Raw genomic sequence first — 23,071 nt, forward strand, 5'->3', positions numbered from 1 at the left:
AGATGCAAGGAAAAGCGAAGGCATATACAATCCACCATAGTTCCCTCTAAGCTGAGCAGGAGTCCGCCATCTACAATCCTGCCAGTGGGGGGTGCTGTTTCACTATCACATTTTCAATAGTGAGGGACAGGACAGCTCTGCAGGACTGAAGGGATCCTACCTGTCTCTAGTGAATGGAAATACAATATTGAAGCACCAACCCTACTTGGTAGAAATGCAGTTGGAGGACTCCTGCTCAGCTTAGAGGGAACAGTGCAGTCCACAGAGGAATCCTCTTTGTGGTCCGTTCTCCCTGCTACAACCCCTTCTTCCTCAGGTACTTTCTGAAAATTCTACACTGGAATCTATTGAATTTGATTACTTTGGCGGTACATTCCTAAGCAACTTGAGAGTGTAGAACAGCATTTTATGTACTCCAGTAGGTGCTTATAAAAATGATCTGGTAAAGGGCTACCGAGAGACACAACCGGGCCTGGAGCAGGATACCCCCCACCTAGGCTGCCCCCATACTCAACCTTATGCACCCACCCCCTCACATTCCTGTGTCTGCTCCTCCCTCAGTCTGTCATCTCCTGCTTGCTGGGACCCAGAAGCAGACAAGCAGGAAGAAGCTTCTGCCCTTTTGAAACTTTGCCAGCGCCCCCCCCCCCCCCCCCCCCCCTTGGAGGCCGTGCTCAGAGAATCTTGCTCCCCTGGTGGCCCTGATCTGGTATATACACACATAAAATTAGGTGATAGGATAATACAGTACCCAATTTTATTTGACATACACAGGGCCGTGCCTAGGGTGTCCGGCGCCCCCCCCCCCCCCCCGTTGGCACTGCGCCGCCGCCACTCCCCCCCCATTGGCACCACGCCACTCCCCCCTGAAAATGATCGCTACACTGCCCGCCCTCTTCTCCCCAGATCCTTTTCCTTTTTTTTTTTGTTTAAATTTACCTCTGTCAGGCGGCGTAGCGTCAGTGAGAAGGAGGCGGCGCTCCCCCGCCCCGACGTGTCTACTAGTCTTCTTCCCTTCGCTAAGTGTCCCGCCTTCTTCTGACATCATTTCTGACATCAGAAGAAGGCAGAACACAGTGAAGGAAAGACTAGTAGACAAGTCAGGGCGGGGGAGCGCTGCCTCCTTCTCACTGACGCTACGCCGCCGTACAGAGGTAAATTTAAACAAAAAAAAGGAAAAGGATCTGGGGAGAAGAGGGTGAGGTAAGCATGGTGCGGCGGGGCACCCCCCAGAGGATGGCGTCCTCCAGCCATGCTTACCTCGCTTACCGTGTTGGCACGGCCCTGGACATACACAAAGGTATTCCTTGAAGCGGAGTTCTAACTTACATGCGCTCTTCAAAAAATACTTTCAGAGATATGTAAAACAGAACAGAAAACTGGTGTGAGACTCAGAAGGTGTACATGACTGCATCTACTTTCCTGGGTCCAATTTTATAAAGGTACATAAGCACATAGATTCCTTTTTTAACAGTCAATGACCTTTTACATACTTCAATTTCTTTTATATAATTCAATTTATGTTATATATATTTTTGAACTTATGTATGTGCTCACTGTATAAATTATTATTTTTAATTTATTTAATTGGTCATTTATTTTGTTTTTCATGTAGATTCATTAGACCCCCTGATGCAGGCCTTGGTACCGAAACATGGCCGTGACAGGTAATTTTTTTAGCTGTTGACATTAAAGACTTCCTAATATCCTCCTTGAGCTGTCCTCACTTTTTTGTCCATTACATATCTATGGCAAGCCATAAAGCAGAAATTGTTCCCAGTTACTGAAAGGCTGCCTAGTCCATATTGTCAAGGCAGCAATTGCTTTCTGACTTAGGGCAGAAGGTATTAATGTGGTCCACTGTTAAGACGTGTTATTTTCCCATTAACCCCAATTACTAGTAACTAACAGGCTTATTTTCGAAAGAGAAGGGCGCCCAAATTGGCATAATTGAAAGCCAATTTTGGGAATCTCCAACTGCTTCCCATTGCAGGGATGACCAAAGTTCCCGGGGGCGTGTTGGAGGCGTAGCGAAGGCGGGACTGAGGCGTGCTTAACAGATGGGTGTCCTCAAGCGATAATGGAAAAAGGAATGGCGTCCCTGACGAGCACTTGGCCGACTTTACTTGGTCCATTTTTTCTTATGACCAAGCCTCAAAAAGGTGTCCGAACTGACCAGATGACCACCGGAGGGAATCGGGGATGACCTCCCCTGACTCCCCCAGTGGTGACTAACCCCCTCCCACTCTGAAAAAAAACAACTTTAATAGCTCTTTTTGCCAGCCTGAAATATCATACTGAGATCCATCACAGCAGTATGCAGGTCCCTGGGGGGGGGGGGGGGGGGGAGGGGAGGAGTGTGTGTGTCAGTGGAGGCATAGCGAAGGCGTGGATGTCCTTCTTTCAAACATTTTGGACGTCCTGAACTGCCCCCCCCCCCACAGGGACGGCCAAATTTCAAGGGAGTGGAGTGGAGGAGTGGTCTAGTGGTTAGAGCACTGGTCTTGCAATCCAGAGATGGCCAGTTCAAATCCCACTTCTGCTACTTGTGATCCAAAATCTAAATAAATAAAGGGGGGTGTCAGAGGCATAGCAAAGGCATGGACATCCTTCTCACAGAAATATCCACATTTTGGACATCCTCAACTGCGCAGAGGCATAGCAAAGGCACCTAACACTTGGACGTCCTTCACCCATACTCAAAAAAAAAAAAGATGCCCCTGATGAGCACTTGGACGTTTTCACCTGGACTTGTGTTTTTTTAAGGTTGTAGACAGCAATTTATTTAAGGTTGTAGACGGCTATTATACACGCAGCTTGTCTGCGTGTATTTAGCCATCTTTTGCATGCGCAGAGCAGCCACGCATAACGCTTGGAAGGAAATCATGTGCAAATGAGCTAACAGCGAGCAGCTCATTTGCATGCGATTTCCTTCATGCATGCCTGTTCCTTTCCGAATCACTAAGGGATCGGTAAAGGAAGGGCTTTTTCCGTTCAGTTAGTGCATCAGATAGTCCACTGCAGTGCCCCCTAGGGTGCCCAGTTGGTGTCCTGGCATGTGAGGGGACCAGTGCACTACGAATGCTGGCTGCTCCCAAGACCAAATGAGTTGGATTTGGTCATTTTTGAGATGGGCGTCCTCGGTTTCCATTATCGCCGAAAACCGGGGACGACCATCTCTAAGGTCGACCATCTCAACATTTATATCGACAATCTCTAATGTCGACCTAAATGTTGAGATTTGGGCATCCACGGCCGTATTATCGAAACAAAAGATGGCCGCCTATCTTGTTTCGATAATATGGGTTTCCCCGCCCTTCGCGGGGACATCCTGCGAGGACGCCCTCAGGAAAACTTGGGCACCCCGTTCGATTATGCCCCTCCACGTCTCATTGCATATAATGGGTTAATGGTAAAATGACACATTGATAACTACTCCTCTTAGTCTGCTCTTGATCTCCAGCAGCTGAGGGAGGCATCTGTACTTCTGGTTAACAATTTATCCATTCCAGCCTATGGTACTACTGAATAATGGCCAGTTGTATAGACTGTGGCCATATCTCAACTCCTCTGGGTTGCTCCAGAGGTAGATCTGTTCCATTAGGCCTTTCCCAATAAAAAAATCTAGCAGTACCATTTGTCTTTTGAAGCTCTGCTATGAGATACTGGGCTTCTTCTTTGACCCTTTCCTCCAGGCTTCTCTTGCCCATGCCAAAATTCTTCAAGGTTGTGATGGCAAAGCGTCGAAGTTGCCGCCACCGCTCTCCTGTACCATAAACAATTCCTGCCCAAAATAATGACGAGCAAATTAGTTTTTTGACATTTAAAGAGGGCTCTTAGTTTCCATGGACTATGAAACATGGTCTATTTTGCAATTACTGTAAAGCAAGTTATAAGGAGATGTGTTATCAACGAAATGCAAAATCCTTCCCCTCTCTCACCGTATTTTATCACTTTATGCTACAGTAGCATTTATTGATTTATTGAGGTATGAGACTGAATAATGATTAAACTTTTAACCTCCAAAGGCAAGTGGTATTTGCTATCGTCATCATTATTATTTTGTAACCTCATTATCTCTTTTGTCTCTTTCAGGAATCCCCTTTGATCAGAACTAGCAACTACTGAAGCTATGATGCTACAGTATGATTTGCGTACAGGACCCATGAATATTGCACCAACATCAAGACAGTGTGTATTTATGCACAGCTAGCAACTAAACACTCCACTGACTTGGAGAAGACCTCAAGAAGAAACACTAATTGATGCTGGTCTCATAAGCTACAAATATTTACTTAGAATGTATTTAGCAATCAGGTAACTCAAGTTGAAAAAAATGTAGATAGTATTCCCTTCCGGATGAAATCTTTGCTCACCATTTCCTTTGCTGTACTGCTGCACTGCCGGAAAGTCCCCCCTGCCACTGAAAACTTCTGCATTATCCACAAGAGCTTCCTTCAGGATCTCATAGCCACACAGCACCACTGTCGGACGGGACCCTAAGTAAAATGTGTAGATAGGCCCATATTTTTCACTCAGCTAAGACATAAAAAAAAAAAAAGAAATGAGACACCAATTATTAAAGATAGTGCATTGTTACTTATCATCAGTTACTGAAGAGGGAGGTTTTAATGTAATGGGTATTTGTAAGGGTGGGCTAAGTATCACCTGCTCACTCTAACCCTTGCATATTGACCATGATATCCTAGCCCTGAGAAACCAGAAATGAAATTCCCAAGGATATCAAGAGTTAAGGCTAAGACTGTCGCATTCAATCCTAGATGAACTACTGGCATCTAGACACATTTCTTATAATGGTCAAGTAGAGGAGTGTGGTAGTCCACTCTTAAGGTTATCAATAGAAATCAAACAAAATAAAACATGGAAAAGAAAATAAGATGATACCTTTTTTACTGGACATAACTTAATACATTTCTTGATTAGCTTTCGAAGGTTGCCCTTCTTCGATCTTTCCGATCTGACGAAGAAGGGCAACCTTCGAAAGCTAATCAAGAAATGTATCAAGTTATGTCCAATAAAAAAGGTATCATCTTATTTTCTTTTCCATGTTTTATTTTGTTTGATTTCTATTGATAACCTTATAATGGTCAAGAACTGGTCATTTCTCAAATTTTCTCAAACTCTTTATTTATTTATTTATTTGTTGCATTTGTATCCCACATTTTCCCACCCATTTGCAGGCTCGATGTGGCTTACATTGTCCCGTCATGGCAATCGCCATTCCAGAATGAGAGATACAAGTGGTATTACATAGAGAACATGAATGACAAAATAAAATTGAGCAAGCTGGTATAAAGAGAACACATTCAGGATAATAGGTAAAGTGGTAATGCATTAAAGTTCATATGAAGGATCATTGCGGTATGCCTTGTTAAAAAGGCAGGTTTTCAGTAATTTCCGAAAGTTGGTTAGGTCGCTCTGTTTTTTCACGTCAAGTGGTAATGCATTCCATAGCTGCGTACCTATGTAGGAAAAGCTGGATGCATGTGTTAATTTGTATTTTAGTCCTTTGCAGCTGGGGAAATGAAGATTTAGGAATGTGCGTGCTGATCTTTTAGTATTTCTGAGTGGCAAGTCTATGAGGTCTGACATATAAACTTTCAAAGAGTTCCCTTGATCTACAATAGTGTCAGGTATATAGATTAGGCTGAGTTGATATCCCAGCACCTAGAACTAGGTGCATCCATTTACACCAAGGAAAATATAGTGCAACTACCAGTGAGTAAATTTAGATGCAGAGGGGCATATTCTATAACAGTGCACATACATTTTGGAATGCCCACAAAACGCCCATTTCCCTGCCTATAACAATGCCCCTTTTTGGCTCCATACATTAGAATTTAGGCGCTGTGCATTTCAGAATATGCCTAGCGAGTTATGTGTGTAAATTATTGCCAATTAGCGCTCATTATTGCTCATTAAGTGCTGTTAAAATGCTGATTGGCTTGATAAAACAATTAAGTTACGTGCATTGTTATAGAATACGCTTGGATTTTGGCACAGAACACTAGGTGAGATATGTGGAGGGGAATTTTTGATATGACTTCTAAGTCCGACTTTAGAATAGGAAAGAAGTTAATTTTCAAAAAACAAAAATGTCTATCTTTTGATTTCAAAAATACTGTTTCTAACAAAATTTTGTGCTTTGGACGATTTTTTTTTTTTTTTTTTGGGGGGGGGGGGGGGGGGGGGTTTGGTTCATTTTCAAACAAAAAATATCCAAGCAGAAAACGCACAAAATCAAGCCATTGGGATGATGAAGAAGCCAGCATTTTTAGTAGACTGGTCCCTCAGACACCCCAGGAAAGCAATAGGGCACCCTAGGGGGCACTGCAGTGGACTTCATAAAATGCACCCAGGTAGACATCTGACCATTGCTCCCTTACCTTGTGTGCTGAGCCCCCCAAAACCCCCAACCCCCCCAACTGTACACCACTACCATGGCCCTTACGGGTGAAGGGGGGCACCTATATGTGGGTACACTGGGTTTCTTGTGAGTTTTGGAGGGATCACAGTTTCCTCCACAAGTGTGACAGGTAGGGGGAGGTATGGGCCTGGGTCCACCTGTCTGCAGTGCACTGCACCCAACACTAGACTACTCCAGGAACCTGCATGCTATTCTAATGGACCTGAGTATAACATCTGAGGCTGGCAAGTAATGTTTTAAATCACATCTTCTGGAGGTGGGAGGGGGTTAGTGACCACTGGGAGAGTAAGGGGAGGTCACCCCTGATTCCTTCTAGTGGTCATCTGGTCATTTAGGACACCTTTATGTGCCTTATTCATTATAAAAACAGGTTTATCTCAAACATCTTAGTTTTAGTCTTGAACTGTTTTGTTTTGTTTCATTATGGCTGAAAAATGTTCCTAAGTTAGGAACACCCAGATCTTGCCCTTAACACACCCCTGACACATCCCTTTGTGATTTGAACACTGATGGACTTCATAGAAAAACATCCAAAAATTGGTTTTAAAACTACCAATTTGGACGTTTTTGTGAGAAAAACATCCAAATGCAGATTTATGCCGCTTTTTGGACATATTTCTCTTTTGAAAATGAGCCTTATAGTATCCCAGGGATAGTCTACTAGGAATCTAAGATGTTTATGTAATGAATTCCATTTCTTACTGCTTTGATAAGAAAAGCCTGCAGTATGAATAGATTTGTAAATAACTTTCTTACAGCAAGGATAGAGAAGACATAAGAAGTCTCTAGAAGTGGTTAGAGTATTTTGTTTAGGCAGTTCAATGAGGTTTTATATATATAAAGGAGATATAAATGACTAAAATAGCAGCATTTATGCACATTCTTAATACCTTAACAACGTGTAATTAAACTCTGAAATTCAACATGTAATTAAACTCTGGAATTCATTGCAGAGAATGTGGTAAAAGCAGTTAGCTTAGTGGGGTTTAAAAAAGTCCATAAGCTATTATTAAAATGGACTTGTAAAAAATCCACTACTTATTTCTAGGATAAGCAGCTTAAAATACATTGAACTTTTTTTGGATCTTGCCAGGTACTTGTGACCTGGATTGGCCACTGTTGGAAACAGGATACTGGCCTTGATAGACCTTCAGTCTGTCTCAGTATGGCAATACTAGAATCATGCGACCTTCAGGGGGAGGAATGCTGGCTTCGGCCTAACCCCTGGTAAGCCTTTCCTTGGCTAAGAGGTGCCCAGCTCCACCACCGGCTGCCTTTCAGGTGCTGTGGAGGACTTGCAGCTCATCTGCATATCCTTTACAGCCTTCTCCGGGGTGACTCCCAGGTCCACTCCGATCCACTCAGGGCCTTCGCTCTAGGTGCCGCGCACCGTCATGAGCGCGGGGCATTTTCTCTTTACATTTATTTTTCTCCCAGTTACTACTTATGGCTCCAGTACACTTTTTCTTCTTGGTATTGTCCCTTCCTAATCTGTTTCTCCATCTGAAACCACTGTACACTGCAGGAACACATTGTCCACTCTCTGTATTCATCATCTCACCATCGCTTTTTTCCTCTTCCTTTTTCTCAGCTCTCAACCTCCAACATTTCATTCCTTCTATTCATCCATCTCCTATCTATCTGAGAACATCTCACCTTCGTCACTGTCATCATACCTCTCCTACTCTTCTCCGTACTCTCTTGCTCCTTCTCCTGCTCTCCGCTGGGGACATTAATCCCAATCCTGGTCTTCCACATCAGCTCTCATCTTATTTGTGCAGGTCACACCATGATATCTCCAATCTAATTTCTGTTCCTCTCCTCCCCCCTTCTTCCCTGCCTTTCTCTTGCGCTCTGTAGAATGCCCGCTCTGTCTGTAACAAACTTTCCTACATCCATGACCTCTTTATCTCTCGTACTCTCCATCTGCTTGCCTTAACTGAAACTTGGCTTTACCCTGAAGACTCTGCTTCAGTCGTGGTCCTATGCAATGGAGGTTATCTTTTCTCCCATACTCCTCGCCTGGTTGGCCACGGAGGTGGTGTTGGGCTACTACTTTCACCCTCTTGTAGATTTCAACCTCTTCTTCCACCTCAGTCTCACTGTTTTTCTTCCTTCGAAGTCCACTCCATCCGTCTATTTGCTCCTCTGCCTCTCCGAGTAGCAGTAATTTATCAACTCCCTGATAAGTCCCTTTCTTCCTTTCTCACTGACCTTGATGCCTGGCTTTCCTTCTTTCTTGAACCTTCATCTTCTTCCCTCATTCTTATGGATTTTAACATTCATGCTAATGATCCCTCTAACTTTTATGCTTCTCGGTTTCTTGCTTTAACATCCTCTTTCAATCTTCAACTGTGCTCCACTGCCCCCACTCACCAGAATAGCCACTGTCTTGATCTTATCCTTTTCTCAAACTGCTCACTCTCCAGTTTCTGTGCCTCAACTCTTCTCCTCTCTGACCATCATCTGATAACTTTCACACTTAAACACACTCCTCCCCAGTCCCTCCAATCTTAACCAATACATTTAGAAATCTTCAGGCTATTGACCCTTCTACTCTGTCCTCCAGTGTTTCAAATCTCATCTCTACCACTATGTTATCCAAGTCTGTCAATGAGGCTGTCTCTTCCTATAATACTATTCTCTCCTCTGCTCTGGATACTCTCACTCCTCCCATTCCCTGTTCTGTAAAATGTACCAAACCCCAGCCTTGGCTGACCTCTAGAATCCGCTACCTACGTTCCTGTGCCCACTCTGCCGAACGCCTTTGGCTGAAATCCCATGCCCATGCTGACTTCATACATTTCAAATTCTTGCTGACCTCCTTCCAGTCTGCTCTTTTACTTGTCAAACAGGACTATTACATCCAGTTGACAAATTCTCTTGGCTCAAACCCTCGACGTCTCTTTGCCACACTGAACTCTCTCATCAAAGTGCCTTCACCTCCAACTCCCCCTTCACTTTCCCCCCAGACTCTGGCTGAGTACTTTCATGATAAGGTTCACAAGATTAAACTTGAATTTTCAACCAGGTCACTTCCACCTCTCCTTCCCTTAGTCCATTCTCTCAACCCTCCAACCCCTGCCTCCTTTTTTTTTCCTTTTCTGAAATCACTGAAGAGGAAACTACACATCTTATTTCCTCCTCGAAATTAACTACCTGTTCTTCTGATTCTATTCCCACCCATCTACTTAACACTATCTCTCCTACCGTCATCCTGATTATCTGTCATATCCTCAATCTTTCACTTTCCACTGCGACTGTTTCTGATGCCTTCAAACATGCCGTAGTCACACCACTCCTTAAAAAAACCTTCATTGGACCCTACCTGTCCTTCCAACTATTGCCCCATCTCCCTCCTCCCTTTCCTATCTAAGATACTTGAACGTGCTATTCACCGCCATTGCCTTGACTTTCTTTCATCTCAAGCTATTCTTGATCCACTTCAATCTGGCTTCCGCCCCCTTCATTCAACTGAAACAGCGCTTGCTAAAGTCTCCAATGATCTGTTCCTAGCCAGATCCAAAGGTCTCTATTCTATCCTCATCCTTCTCAATCTATCTGCTGCTTTTGACACTGTTGATCACAGCCTACTCCTTGATACGCTGTCCTCACTTGGATTTCAGGACTTTGTTCTTTCCTGGTTTTCTTCTTATCTCTCCCAGCGTATCTTTAGTGTATACTCTAGTGGATCCTCCTCTACTTCTATCCCATTGTCAGTTGGTGTACCTCAGGGATCTGTCCTGGGACCTCTTCTTTTCTCCATCTATACTTTCCTTGGTACTCTGATCTCATCCCATGGTTTTCAGTATCATCTTTACGCTGATGACCAAGATCCACAACAGAAATCTCAGCCGAAATCCAGGCCAAAGTATCAGCCTGCCTGTCTGACATTGCTGCCTGGATGTCTCAGCGCCATCTGAAACTAAACATGACCAAGACTGAGCTTCTCATCTTTCCCCCTAAACCAACCTCTCCTCCTCCCCCATTCTCTATTTCTGTGGATAACACTCTCATCCTTCCTGTCTCATCAGCTCGTAACCTTGGGGTCATCTTCGACTCCTCCCTCTCTTTCTCTGCACATATTCAGCAGACTGCTAAAACCTGTCGTTTCTTTCTCTATAATATCATCAAAATTTGCCCTTTCCTTTCTGAGCACACTACCAGAACCCTCATCCACACTCTTATAACCTCTCGCTTAGACTATTGCAACTTGCTTCTCACAGGTCTCCCACTTAGCCATCTCTCTCCTCTTCAATCTGTTCAAAATTCTGCTGCACGACTAATATTCCGCCAGTGTCATTATGCTCATATTAGCCCTCTCCTGAAGTCACTTCACTGGCTTCCTATCCGTTTCCGCATACAGTTCATACTCTTCTTATTGACCTATAAGTGCATTCACTCTGCCGCTCCTCAGTATTTCTCCACTCTCATCTCTCCCTACATTCCTCCCCGGGAATTCTGTTCACTGGGTAAATCTCTCTTATCTGCACCCTTCTCCTCCACTGCTAACTTCAGACTCCGTTCCTTTTATCTTGCTGTACCATATGCCTGGAATAGACTTCCTGAGCCGGTACGTCAAGCTCCATCTCTGGCCGTCCTAATTAGATTGTAAGCTCTGTCGAGCAGAGACTGTCTCTTCATGTTCAAGTGTACAGCGCTGTGTACGTCTAGTAGTGCCAAGCCATTTTTTGAGGGGGTACTTGGGAGTACTGAGTACCGGCACCTTTTCCACTGTCTGCTAAAATTGACCCATGGGCCCCAAGTTTTAATGAAGGAGCTCAGGCTCTACACACCAATTCTGCCTTGTCATAGATTCTGTGACTGGTTGCAGGGGGCCTAGCTATTGTGGGATGGGTCCATCAATGATCACCTCACCCCTGAAGCGTGGCCTTAGCATTTGAGTACTGGCACCTTTTTTGCTAGTAAAAACACACTGAGTAGCGCTATTGAAATGATAAGTAGTAGTACTTATGTATTTATGTACCTGAAACTAAGTAGCTTATTATAAAATTATCCCCTAAAGATAAGTGACCCACTGAGCAAAAAAGTACCAAAAGTGGGGTATGTGACTTATTTATACCACAAGATAGAGGAATATCAACTGCATAATCCTGCAAAATTTTAGCCTCAAGTATAGACTAATTCAGGGCTGCCGAGAGGGGGGATGGGGGAGGGCAAAATTCCCTGGCCCAGACCTCCAAGGGGGGCCCAGCACTGGGGTCTCTCTTTCTCTCCTGCTCCTGAAGGGACCCAAGTGATCACATCCTGACAGAAGGAGGAGAGAGAAAACTCCAATGCCGTGCCCCCCTTGGAGGCTGGGGAGGACCCGGAACTTCCTCCAGCGCTGCTCTTCTACCCATTGCTGAGCGGCTACTTTTCCTCTCAGGCACACATGCTCAGTTTTGAAACCGAGCATGTTCTGAGAGGAAAAGCAGCCACAAGGGCAGACAGTCAGCGCTGGAGGAAGAAGACGTCTTCTGCTGTCAGGGCCTGGGATCCCTGCCAGACAAGGTATTTCAGCAGTGGCAGCAATCGGGGGAGGAGGGGTCGCAGAGATCAGGGGTCAGCAGCAGCAGCAGCGAGGGGAGGGGCAGCAGCAATCAGCAACTTAGGGGAGCAGCAACGATCGGTGACTTAGGGGAGCAGCAGCGGCCCTGCCCCAGGCCTATTTCAGTCTGTGTCATGTCCCCTACCTCAAAGGAAGAAGCGTCCTCGGGCTGCAGGGTCCCGTCAACACGCACACTTGACTGGCATAGCCCTGAGCCATGTGTGTGTAGTTCTTCTCTGGCTGCAGGCTCCTTGATTCCTTTGCTTCCATGCACCTGTATCTGCTCTCTCTCTCTGCCTGGCTTCCCTTGCTTCTCTCTTATTGATCTTCCGGTTCCTCCTTCCCCTGCTCTTGTCCTATGGCTGTGCTCCTTCTTCCTGCTGCTTCCTGCTGATGTCAGACACCAGCACTTTATCAGCTGAGCTCTTCCTGGACTCCATGCTTCGGCTTCTACTTTGGTAGGCGTTACTTGTTCCGTAGTGTGCTTCTTCTCTACTTTGTCCCTCGTTGCTGACTTTGCCTGTACCTGAATTACTCTCTTGACCTGCTGCCTGCCTATTGACTTTGCCTGTACCTGGATTACTCTCTTAACCTGCTACCTGCCTACTGACTTTGCCTGTACCTGAATTAATCTCTTGACATGCTGCCTGCCTATTGACTTTACCTGTACCTGGATTACTCTCTTGCCTGCTGCCTGCCTACTGACTTTACCTGTACCTGGATTACTCCCTTGACCTGCTGTCTGCCTATTGACTTTACCTGTGCCTGGATTACTTTCTTGCCTGCTGCCTGCCTACTGACTTTGCCTGCACCTGAATTACTCTCTTGACCTGCTGCCTGCCTACTGACTTTGCCTGTACCTGGATTATTCTCTTGACCTGCTGCCTGCCTTTTGACTTTGCCTGTACCTGGATCACTCTCTTTCCTGCTGCCTGTCTGGCCATTACGTTCACCACCCCGCTTCCTGCTCCATCTCATAAATCCTGCAGGCCGCCCGCACCTAGGGGCTCAAGCTCTGGGAAACAGCGGAAAGCGCAGGTGAAACCCAGGGTTATCCGGCCACCAAGCAGAACCTGGTCTGAGTACTGGGCTCAGCAGCGCTCTTCTTGGTACAAAAACTCACAAGTCTGACACTCTGTGGCCCTGGCTAATATGTCTTTAAAAAATGAGAAATATTTAGTAATAAAAAAGTAATTATCCCCAGAAATCACATACCTCACTTTAGGTACCTGCAGTTTTTAGGCCGTCGAACATGAAAAACATCAAAGTTGTTAAAAAAAACCCTGCATAATTCCATTCTACTGACCCGATAGTACACAAAACTTTCAAAAATGAAAGTTGTCACTCCAAATTTTTATAGCTTTAATCTCTGTTATTTTTAACCCCACTTGGATACCTTTTTGCTCAGTGGGTCATATTTTAAGACCCTTTGAATATTGGACTGTTTAAGTTTCTTTATTTTTAAGTTTCTCCATGTAAAACTCTTTCAGGACGTGAACAGAATTTAAAACATGTTGGAATGAGGCACAAACGTGTTCTAACAGAAGAACTCAGTAATTCTCATTTGAGTCAATTCAAAGGTCCCTTGAGATCAGTTCTCAGGACTGAAGTCCACTCCCTCCCTAGGTTCACCTAACTTCTTTGAAATCAGTTGGCTAAGTGCCATGTAGTTAATTGTTACTTGCTTGCTGGGAAAATCTGATCTCTAGCTTTCTAAGAACTTAGATTTGACAGACAAAAGTGGGTGTAATGCTGACAGCTTTCTTCAAAAGATGATTGATGGTTAGCGCTGATTCTTCTAAACTGAGTAGAGAGATGTGGTAGCCATGTTAGTCCATTTTTAAAGGTAATCAGTAGAAATAGAATAAAATAAAACAAAGAAAAGAAAATCAGATGATACCTTTTTTATTGAAATAACTTAATACATTTTTGATTAGCTTTCGAAGGTAGCCCTTCTTCGTCAAATCAGAAATAAGCAAATGTTGATAGATGACAGTATATATAAGTGACACATCAAAGCAAAGAAACAAATGTGATGAAGGGTGCTATATTGGAGAAACAAGCCAGATGCTAAAGAAGAGATTCAATTTACATAGACATCATATGAAAAATGCCAGTGCCAACCAGGATGTCTCCTCTGTCGGGCAGCACTTTACAAAACCAGAACACTGTACCAGTGATTTTATGGTGAGAATACTAAAAGGCAACTTTAAGACGATATAGGAATGTAAGACCTTTGAAGTCAGAATGATTAAATATTTTGACACCCACCAGACAGGACTTAACAAAGATCTGGGCTTTCTAACCCATTATAAACCATAAACTTCTATTGCTTTGTCACCCTCTTATCACCATGCATCTTTCCCTGTCTCTCATCCACCTGACTCTCACTGTCTCTCACCTAATCTAATCAGTAGTGTGCTGGTAAATGTTTAACAATAGGCTCTCTCCCCGGTCCACCTCTGCGCCCCCCCATCCACCTCTATGCCCCCCCCCAAAAAAAAATATTGCAGAGATGGCTATAGCCGGGGAGTGAGCCGGGGGGGGGGGGGGGGCAATGCATTACTCCAGGAAAAAAAATTAAATGATCCCAGGCTCCAATCTAATTCATGTTTAAAGTGGGATAAAATGCCATAAATAAGTAAATAAATATAAACATTTAATGTTGAGCATCTGATTCTCAAAGTGGACATATTCCAAACACTATAATGAAAATAAAATGATTTTTTTTTCTACCTTTGTTGTCTGATGACTTTGTTTTTCTGATCATGCTGGCCCAATATCCGATTCTGCTGCTATCTGTCCTCTTAACTCCGTTTCCAGTGCTTCCTTTCCATTTATTTCTTTACTTTCCACCTTTCTTCTTCATTTCTTGCCCTACATCCATAAGTAAAAGATGGGTCCTCCGCAGACTCCGCAGACTCTTTCCTCCCCTCCATCCATGTCTAGCATTTCTTCTCGCTCCCTTCCCTCTCCTCCATCTATGTCCAGCAACCCTCCTCTCCCCTGCCCTCCCCACCATCCACCCATGTCCAGCAACCCTCCTCTCCCCCCTGCCCTCCCCTCCATCCCCCACCCATGTCCAGCAACCCTCCTCGTCCCCTACCATCCCCTCCATCCACCCATGTCCAGCAACCCTCCTCTCCCCTCCCCTCCATCCACCCATGTCCAGCAACCCTCCTCGCAACTCTGCCCTCCCCTCCATCCACCCATGTTAACCATCTCCTTCCAGCCTCCCCCCCAGCAGCCCATGTCAACCATCTCCCTTCTAGCCCCTCCCCTACTGCCAGACATTTCCTGCCTTCTTCCAGCCCCCCCCCCCATTCCCGCTCCCCCGCTCCTCAGGTCATCCATCATCTCCTGTCTGCCCTCTGCTCCCCGATAGCCCTCGTTTCCTTCCTGCCACTGCCCTGCCTTTAAATATTGTATTTTTCCTCAAGTTGCAGCACTGGCATTGAAAGTAGCAGGCTCGGCTCGGCTCCAGCCTTCCCTCACATGGTTCTGCCCTTGTGGAAACAGGAAATACATCAGAAGAGGACAGAACCATGTGAGGGAAGGCTGGAGCCGAGCCTGCTGCTTTCAATGCCGGCACCGCGACTCGAGGAAAAATACAATATTTAAAGGCAGGGCGGCAGCAGGAAGGAAACGAGGGCTATCGGGGAGCTGAGGGCAGACAGGAGATGATGGACGACCTGCGTAGTGGGGAAGCCTGCAGCTCGCGGGGTTGGGGGAGGAGAGGCAAGCCGACTCACACTCGGTAAATAACCGGCTCGCAAGATGCCAATAAATTTAACAACCGGCTCTTGCGAGCCGGTGCGAGCCAGCTCCAGCACACCACTGAATCTAACCTACCCTCACTCTGTCAGACTGTCACTGAAATTCTTTGACGTTTCACTTATATATACTGTCATCTATCAACATTTGCTTATTTCTGATCTGGCAAAGAAGGGCTACCTTCGAAAGCTAATCAAAAAATGTATTGTTAGTCCAAAAAAAAAAAGCTATCATCTTATTTTCTTTTCTTTGTTTTATTTTATTCTATTTCTATTGATTACCTCTAAACTGAGCAAAGTTATTTGATTCTTGGACAAAGTTCTTCACACGGTGAGATCAAGTTTCACATTCAGCAGGTGAACTGAGAAGGACATGCAATTTAGGGTGCGCATTAATGAGTGCACATATGGAGGTATTTTACAAAGGCACACTAGCAATTTTTGCATGCGCTAATGTTTAATGTGCATTAAATGCTGGAGACACCCATAGGAAAATATGGGCGTCTCTAATGTTTAGTGTATACTTATTTTTAGCGTGCATCTTAGAAAGCCTAAAAATATTGGGAGTCACCCTTGACCGCTACCTTTCACGCACGTAAACACCACCACAAAGAAGATGTTCTTCTCACTATGGAAACTAAAACGAATAAAATCTTTTTTCCCGAGAGAGGTATTTCGTCACCTCATACAGTCCGTCGTTTTATGCCATCTGGATTACTGTAACAGAGTATACGCTGAATGTAAAGAGCAACTAATTAAGAAACTGCGGATGGCCCAAAATACAGTGGCCAGATTAATTTATGGAAAATCCAAATTTGAAAGTGCCACGCCCCTCCGAGAGAAAATGCATTGGCTTCCTGTCAAGGATCAAATCACCTTTAAAATCTGCTCCCTAGTTCACAAAATCCTATATGGTGAAGTTCCTGGTTACATTGATTGATCTCATCATCCTACCTCCCAGGAATACATTTAGACTCTCCCGTTCATATCTAAACCTTCATTATCCAAACTGCAACAGAATAAAGTACAAATCCGTGTATGCTACATCCTTCTCCTTCATCAGCACTCAACTATGGAATTCTTTGCCGAAATCCATAAAAACCATCAACAACCACCTAACTTTCAAGAAATGACTTAAGACCATGTTATTTGAAAGCACTTATCCCAAGAACTCAGCATGTGTCTCCACTGTTGGATGCGCATCAATCTAGAGACAATTTTGGACACATTCCCCTTCCCTCCTCTCTCCTGGTTCCCCTACTCCTCCCGTCCCTTCCTTATCCTCCCCATTATTTTTTTTGTAGGTTTACTGCTGTATTAGCTTCTTTTTACTGCATTGGCGTCTGCCTCTGTGGTGCGCTGTAAGCCACATTGAGCCTGACGCTGTTGGGAAACTGTGGGGTACAAATGAGATAATAAAATAAAACAAAAACACTAGTACACCTATGTAAAAGGACCCGTTGGCTATTTGGATGCCTTAAAATTTAAAATACATGTATATCGCTTCACCATGTGTACATTACCTTCCTTTCTTTTACCCTCTTTTCTATTTTATGATGGTGTTCCATAGGAAAAGCAGCATAGCAAATAGAATAAACCATAAACAAAACCAAAGTTCGTAATAGACTCTACACAACTCTTCCTCTCTACGATTCCCATTGTGTCTATAACACATGAACCTTATTAGACCACAACAACTCTCTGTATTTTTTTCTCTACCGGAGATGGTGAACGCCTCTACGGTATAATGTAAGCCACATTGAGCCTGCAAATAGGTGGGAAAATGTGGGATACAAATGTAACAAATAAATAAATAAACCTGTAAATTAACAGGCACAGGGCTGATTTGTATAAAACTTCTAGTGTACATACAATAAGAACATAAGCATTGCCATTCTGGTATAGACCAAAGATCAATCAAGCTCAGTATACTGTCTCCAACAGTGGCTGATCCAGACCAATGTACCTGGCAAGAATCCAAAAGAGTAAAACAGGTCTTATGCTCTTTATTCCAGAAATAAGCAGTGGGTTTACTCGTTCATCTTAATAATAGCTTATGGACCTGACTTTTAGGAAATTGCCCAAACATTTTTTATTTATTTATTTATTTATTTATTTATGAGAATTTGTACATTTATAATCAAGCAAATGCTGGTTTGAAAAAGCAATACATTTCAATCAGTTCAAAGAACATACATAACAGGAAAATAATTGTTTGAAATTTCTTGCTCAAGTCCACATTATTAGGACAAGATTTCAAAAAAATGGAATTATTTATAAACATAAATTTCAAAGGTAGAGCACTAGATGATAACAGCCATCATTCCACAGTGTTTATTACATATTAAAGGGATAAGGAGTTTTAAATACCCCTATTTTGCCTTGAGGTAAGGAATGTTGTCAGCTGAGCTGGATCGAAAAATACATACTTATTTGCCTGGTATCTCACCATACACTTGCAAGGATATCGCAAGTAAAATGTTGCACCCAGCTGAGTTACTGCTGGTTTCATTAAAAGAAAAGACTTCCTACGTTTTTGCGTGTCTCTGGAGATGTCGGGAAACATTTGTATTTTCTGACCAAGGAATGTTTTATCTTTATTCTTAAAGAACATGGACATTAACCACTGTTTATCGGGTGCCAGTTTGCCCAAACATTTTTAAACCTAACTGCTTTTACCATATTCTCTGGCAATTGATTCCAGCGTTTGAGTGAAGAAACATTTTCTCTGGTCTGTTTTAAATTTTCTACTTAGTAGCTTCATTGCATGCTCCCTAGTCCTTGCATTTTTGGAAATAGTAAACAAGGAATTCACGTCTACCCATTTCACTGCACTCAGTATTTTATGGACCTCTCTGTCATATCCCCCCTCAGCTGTCTCTTCTCCAAGCTGAAGAGCCCTAGCCTGTTTAGCCTTTCTTCATAGGAAAGTTATCCCATTCCCTTTATCATTTCATTACCCTTCTCTGTACCTTTTCAAATTCAGCTATATCTCTTTTGAGATGTGGTGACCAAAATTGCATGCAATATTTGAGATGGGGTCACACCATGGAACAATACAAAGGCATTATAATATTCTCAGTTTTGTTCTCCATTCCTTTCCCAATAATTCCTAACATTCTGTTTGCTTTCTTTGCTGCTGCTGAACACTGTGCAGAGGTGACTTCTAATGGGGGATCTTGCATCATGCAGTTATAGTTTGGAACAAATGCAAACAGAAAGAAATGCTGAAAAATCTGGAAAAAATGTTAAAACAGAATGAATTGAACTTTTTTTTTTGGGGGGGGGGGGAGGGGGTTCTACACACCTCTATGCAGCAGTCATACAGTATGGAACAAAGTTCACAGACCACCGTCATTCGTTCTTTGATCTTACTCCACAGTAATTTATCAATAATAAAAAAAACATTGTACGGTGCTGTGTAGGTTAAATGGAAATTAATAACAATCTTTCCTTCTTTGACTTGCAGCAGTTGCTAATAAATAAAACACATAGACTTACCTTAACCAGAGACTTGATCAGGTCATTAATGTCGACCTGTAACATGTTCCCAACAAAGGGTAAGTGGATGGGCCCTGGAGGCAGCTTTCCTGTCTTCTGCCATTTTGAATATACCATGAAACAGGAGATTAGGATAACCAGGAGGACACTCAGGATTACACTGAGAGCCATGGCAGAGAGTTCCTGGCTGATCCAAGTGTCTCTCACATCAGGTTGTTCTATGAACTGCTTTTTGTTTATATCATTTCATTCACCTCCCACCCTAAAGTTTTCCTGATGAAACTAGAGAGTTGCATAACTGCTCTGCTGAAACACTGTTTTTTTTTCTTTTATAATTCTGTTATAAAAGAGCATATGTGCAGAATTTAGCAGAGATGGGGAGTAAGTATATGCAGCCCACTTGCTGCTGAAAAAGCATGCACAGAGAATTAAAAATGCAATTTATATTTGTACTTTTCCTTCTCCAGCATAAATATGTCCCGGAAAATGCCTCATCTCAATACAATTAAAAAACGAAAACTATGCTTGCTGAAGAGCTTCGGACTTACACCTGTATTGGAGGAGGGGGGGGGGCAGTTTTCAAATTATCAACTAACATGGGTGAAACACATTTGATTGTCCCAGGTCACTTTGGATATGTCCTCTATAGCAGTGTAGATTTGCATAGCATTTTGGTTGTGGGCGATCCTGCAGTGCTTTACAGGTTCATATTCCAGAAATATGGCAGACACACCTCACCGGTGTGGAGAACCTGGTGGCACATTTCAGGCATTTGAGCTACACGAAGCTGCTGATCTCAACTGTGGAAGAGTAGTCTAGTGGTTAGAGCACTGGGCTGACAAGCAGGGCAGTCCAACTCAGATCTCACTGCTGCTCCTTTTCTGCTTCTGGGTAAGCCACTTAATCCTCCATTGCCTCAGGTACAAAATTAGATTGTGAGCACTCCAGGGATAGGGATATACCAAGTGTACCTGAATATTACTCACCTTGAGCTACTAGTAAAAAAAGGTGCAAGCAAAATCCCAGCCTCCCCCCAAATAAGTAAGTAAATAAATAAGATAATGAGAAGCTTGGAGAGAAACTCATGTGTTACTGTATATAATTCACATTGGAAAAAGGCATGAACTAAGGGTCCCTTTTACCAAGCTGCAGCAAAAGGGGGCCTACGCTGGCATCGGTGCATGTTTTTGATGTGCACTGAGGCCCCCTTTTACTACAGCAGGTAAAAGGTAGATCTTTCTTTTTTTTAAGAGATAAGTAAAGCACTTGCCACGTGGCCATTTCGTGGGGGAGCACTTACCGCAAGGCAGTTAGGGGCTCCCACGCTAACCCAGTGGTAACTGGGCAGCACGTGGCATTGCCCGATTACCACTATGTACACATTGGCACTACAAAAATAAATATATTTTTGTAGCGCCAGATACAGTATGATGGCGCACTGGGGGTGGGATCTACCAAAGGGATGCTGTGGTAGCCTGGCGTTAGTTCCTTCTTAGCGAGCGGTAAGCCCGCTTTGGGCTTACCGCTGCTTTGTAAAAGGGGCCCTAAATAAGCTAAAAAAAATGAATGACTTAGTGATAATGTCAAGATTAGAACTGAGGCACCAAGAGCTGGTGACTCACCCGAGAACACAGACTGAGTTAGTGAAGAAGCTGGGATCATAGGAGCCAGCTCTGTGGGTGCTGAGCACTGTTTCCTCTAAAATAAGTGGGAGTCCTCTACCTACATTTATACCAGTGGGGGGTGCTGTTTCAATATCACATTTTCAATAGTGAGCAACAGGAAAGCTCTGTAGGACTCCAGAGAATCTGTATGTCCCTAGCGATTAAAAACGCAATATTGAAGCATCACCCCCTACTGGCAGAAATGCAGTTGGAGGATTCCTGCTCAGCTTAGATGGAACTGTGGTACTGAGCACCCCCAATATTGAGCAAGCTCCTTCATTGTGTCCAGGGAGGGGTAATTTGTACTGTGCTTGCTACTCCCAATCATTTTGAAATGTTTGGTGCCTACGGTTAGAATATCAGATGTGAATGACCTTCTTATGTGGCCATGATTTCTCATTTTATGGTCTGAATAAATGTGTTTAAATTGTGAATTGCCCACAATCTTCCTTCTCAAATATATCAGATGGTTGTTTTCATTGTGGAGGGCCAACTCAGTTGTTGTTCAAGCAGGTTTTAAAGCAGGAAAGTCAAGGTTCAAATTCTACTTCTCTCATCCCTTGTGACCTTGGGCAAGTCACTTCACCATCCATTGCCTCAGATATAATTTAGATTAAGAGCTGATTTGGGCAGGGCAATAACACATGTACCTGAGTGTAACTTACCTTGAGCCCAGATTTGGAAAAGGCAAGTAATAAATCCAAAATCCACTAGGGGGCAATATACAGTGTAGTTGAAGCTAATAAGAGAGGATCCTTCTTACTTACAGTACACTAAGCAGGCTGGTCACTAATATTCAGCAGCAGTTAACTTAACCATCAATGCCAACGAATATTGGCTTAAACTAAATTAAGTCAAATCCAGTCAGTGGAGGGACATTCCAGGGACAGAGTCAAGGAGGGGCTGGGTAGTATGCAGTACCACTGTTATTCAGTTCCGGTGCCCGATATAGCTAAGTAGCCATACAAGCTGTCTGAACTTTGGCCACTTAGGGGACCTTTTACTAAACTGTGGGAAAAAGGGCCTTGCGGTAGCAGCAGAGTCCATTTTTCCAATGCAGCAGGGCCCTTTCTACTGCAGGGGGTAAAAAGCCGCTAAAGAAAAAATGGCCATGTGGTAAGAGTACTCTTACGCATGGCCATGTGAGGGGAGCACTTACCGCCACCCATTCTATTCACTTTCCGAGCCGCAGCAGCACACTGAACAGAACGTTTCAGTATATTATCAATGACGACACCCTTTCTTGGTCCGTAACTCCTAACGTGGAACCTTGCATGACGTAGCTATAATTCGGGTTCTTTTTTTCCCACATGCATCACCTTGCACTTGTTCACATTAAACGTCATCTGCCATTTAGCTGCCCAGTCTCCCAGTCTCGTAAGGTCCTTCTGTAATTTTTCACAATCCTGTTGCGAGTTAACGACTTTGAATAACTTTGTGTCATCAGGAAATTTAATTACCTTGCTGGTTACTCCCATCTCTAAATCATTTATAAATATATTAAAAAGCAGCGGTCCTAGCACTGTCCCCTGAGGAACCCCACTAACTACCCTTCTCCATTGTGAATACTGCCCATTTAACCCCACTCTCTGTTTCCTATCCTTCAACCAGTTTTTAATCCACAATAGGGGCTACTGCAGCAGCAGCCCGGTAGTACATCCCACCCCTTGCACCAGTGGCATAGCCAAGGGTGGGCTTGGGTGGGCCCGGGCCCACCCACTTTGGGCTCAGGCCCACCCAGTAGCAGCATATCTATGATGTGGCTGGCAGGGATCCCCAAGCCCCACCAGCCAAAAACTCCCAATAAGTGTCCCTCCTGCATACCTTTTCAGTAGCAGATCTTCGCCTGCAGTGAGCAGTGACATAGAAACTGCTCGCACTGGCCCCACAGCCTTCCCTCTGATGTATTTATGCCTAGGTGGAAACAGGAAGTTGCATCAGAAGGAAGGCTGTGTGGCCAACATGAGCATTGTGTATTAGTTGCTGCTCACTGCTGGTGAAAATATGCTATTTAAAAAGTATACGGGAGAGGGGGGATGTTTGAGAGACCATATGGCATGCAGGCGAGAGGAGAGACCAAATCACCTTTGGGACGGGGCGAGGTTCTTCTGCCCACCCATCTTGGGCCCAGGCC

General features: G+C 44.0%; 1 protein-coding gene across 1 annotated transcript in view; it reads right to left on the bottom strand.

Annotated features, from left to right (window-relative positions):
* LOC115480207 (cytochrome P450 2F3-like) overlaps positions 1–19,497 on the bottom strand; it is a 38,072-nt gene extending 18,575 nt beyond the window's left edge. Inside the window, exons 1-3 of the mRNA XM_030218715.1 lie at positions 19,274–19,497; positions 4,377–4,539; positions 3,635–3,784 (exon numbers count right to left, since the gene is read on the bottom strand). Of these exons, the coding sequence (XP_030074575.1) occupies positions 3,635–3,784; positions 4,377–4,539; positions 19,274–19,444 (484 nt within the window). The 5' untranslated portion in view covers positions 19,445–19,497. The remainder of the gene's footprint in view (positions 1–3,634; positions 3,785–4,376; positions 4,540–19,273) is intronic.
* Between the last annotated feature and the right edge of the window lie 3,574 nt (positions 19,498–23,071).

The sequence above is a fragment of the Microcaecilia unicolor genome, chromosome 11, assembly GCF_901765095.1.
Source record: "Microcaecilia unicolor chromosome 11, aMicUni1.1, whole genome shotgun sequence".
Classification (NCBI taxonomy): Eukaryota; Metazoa; Chordata; class Amphibia; order Gymnophiona; family Siphonopidae; genus Microcaecilia; species Microcaecilia unicolor.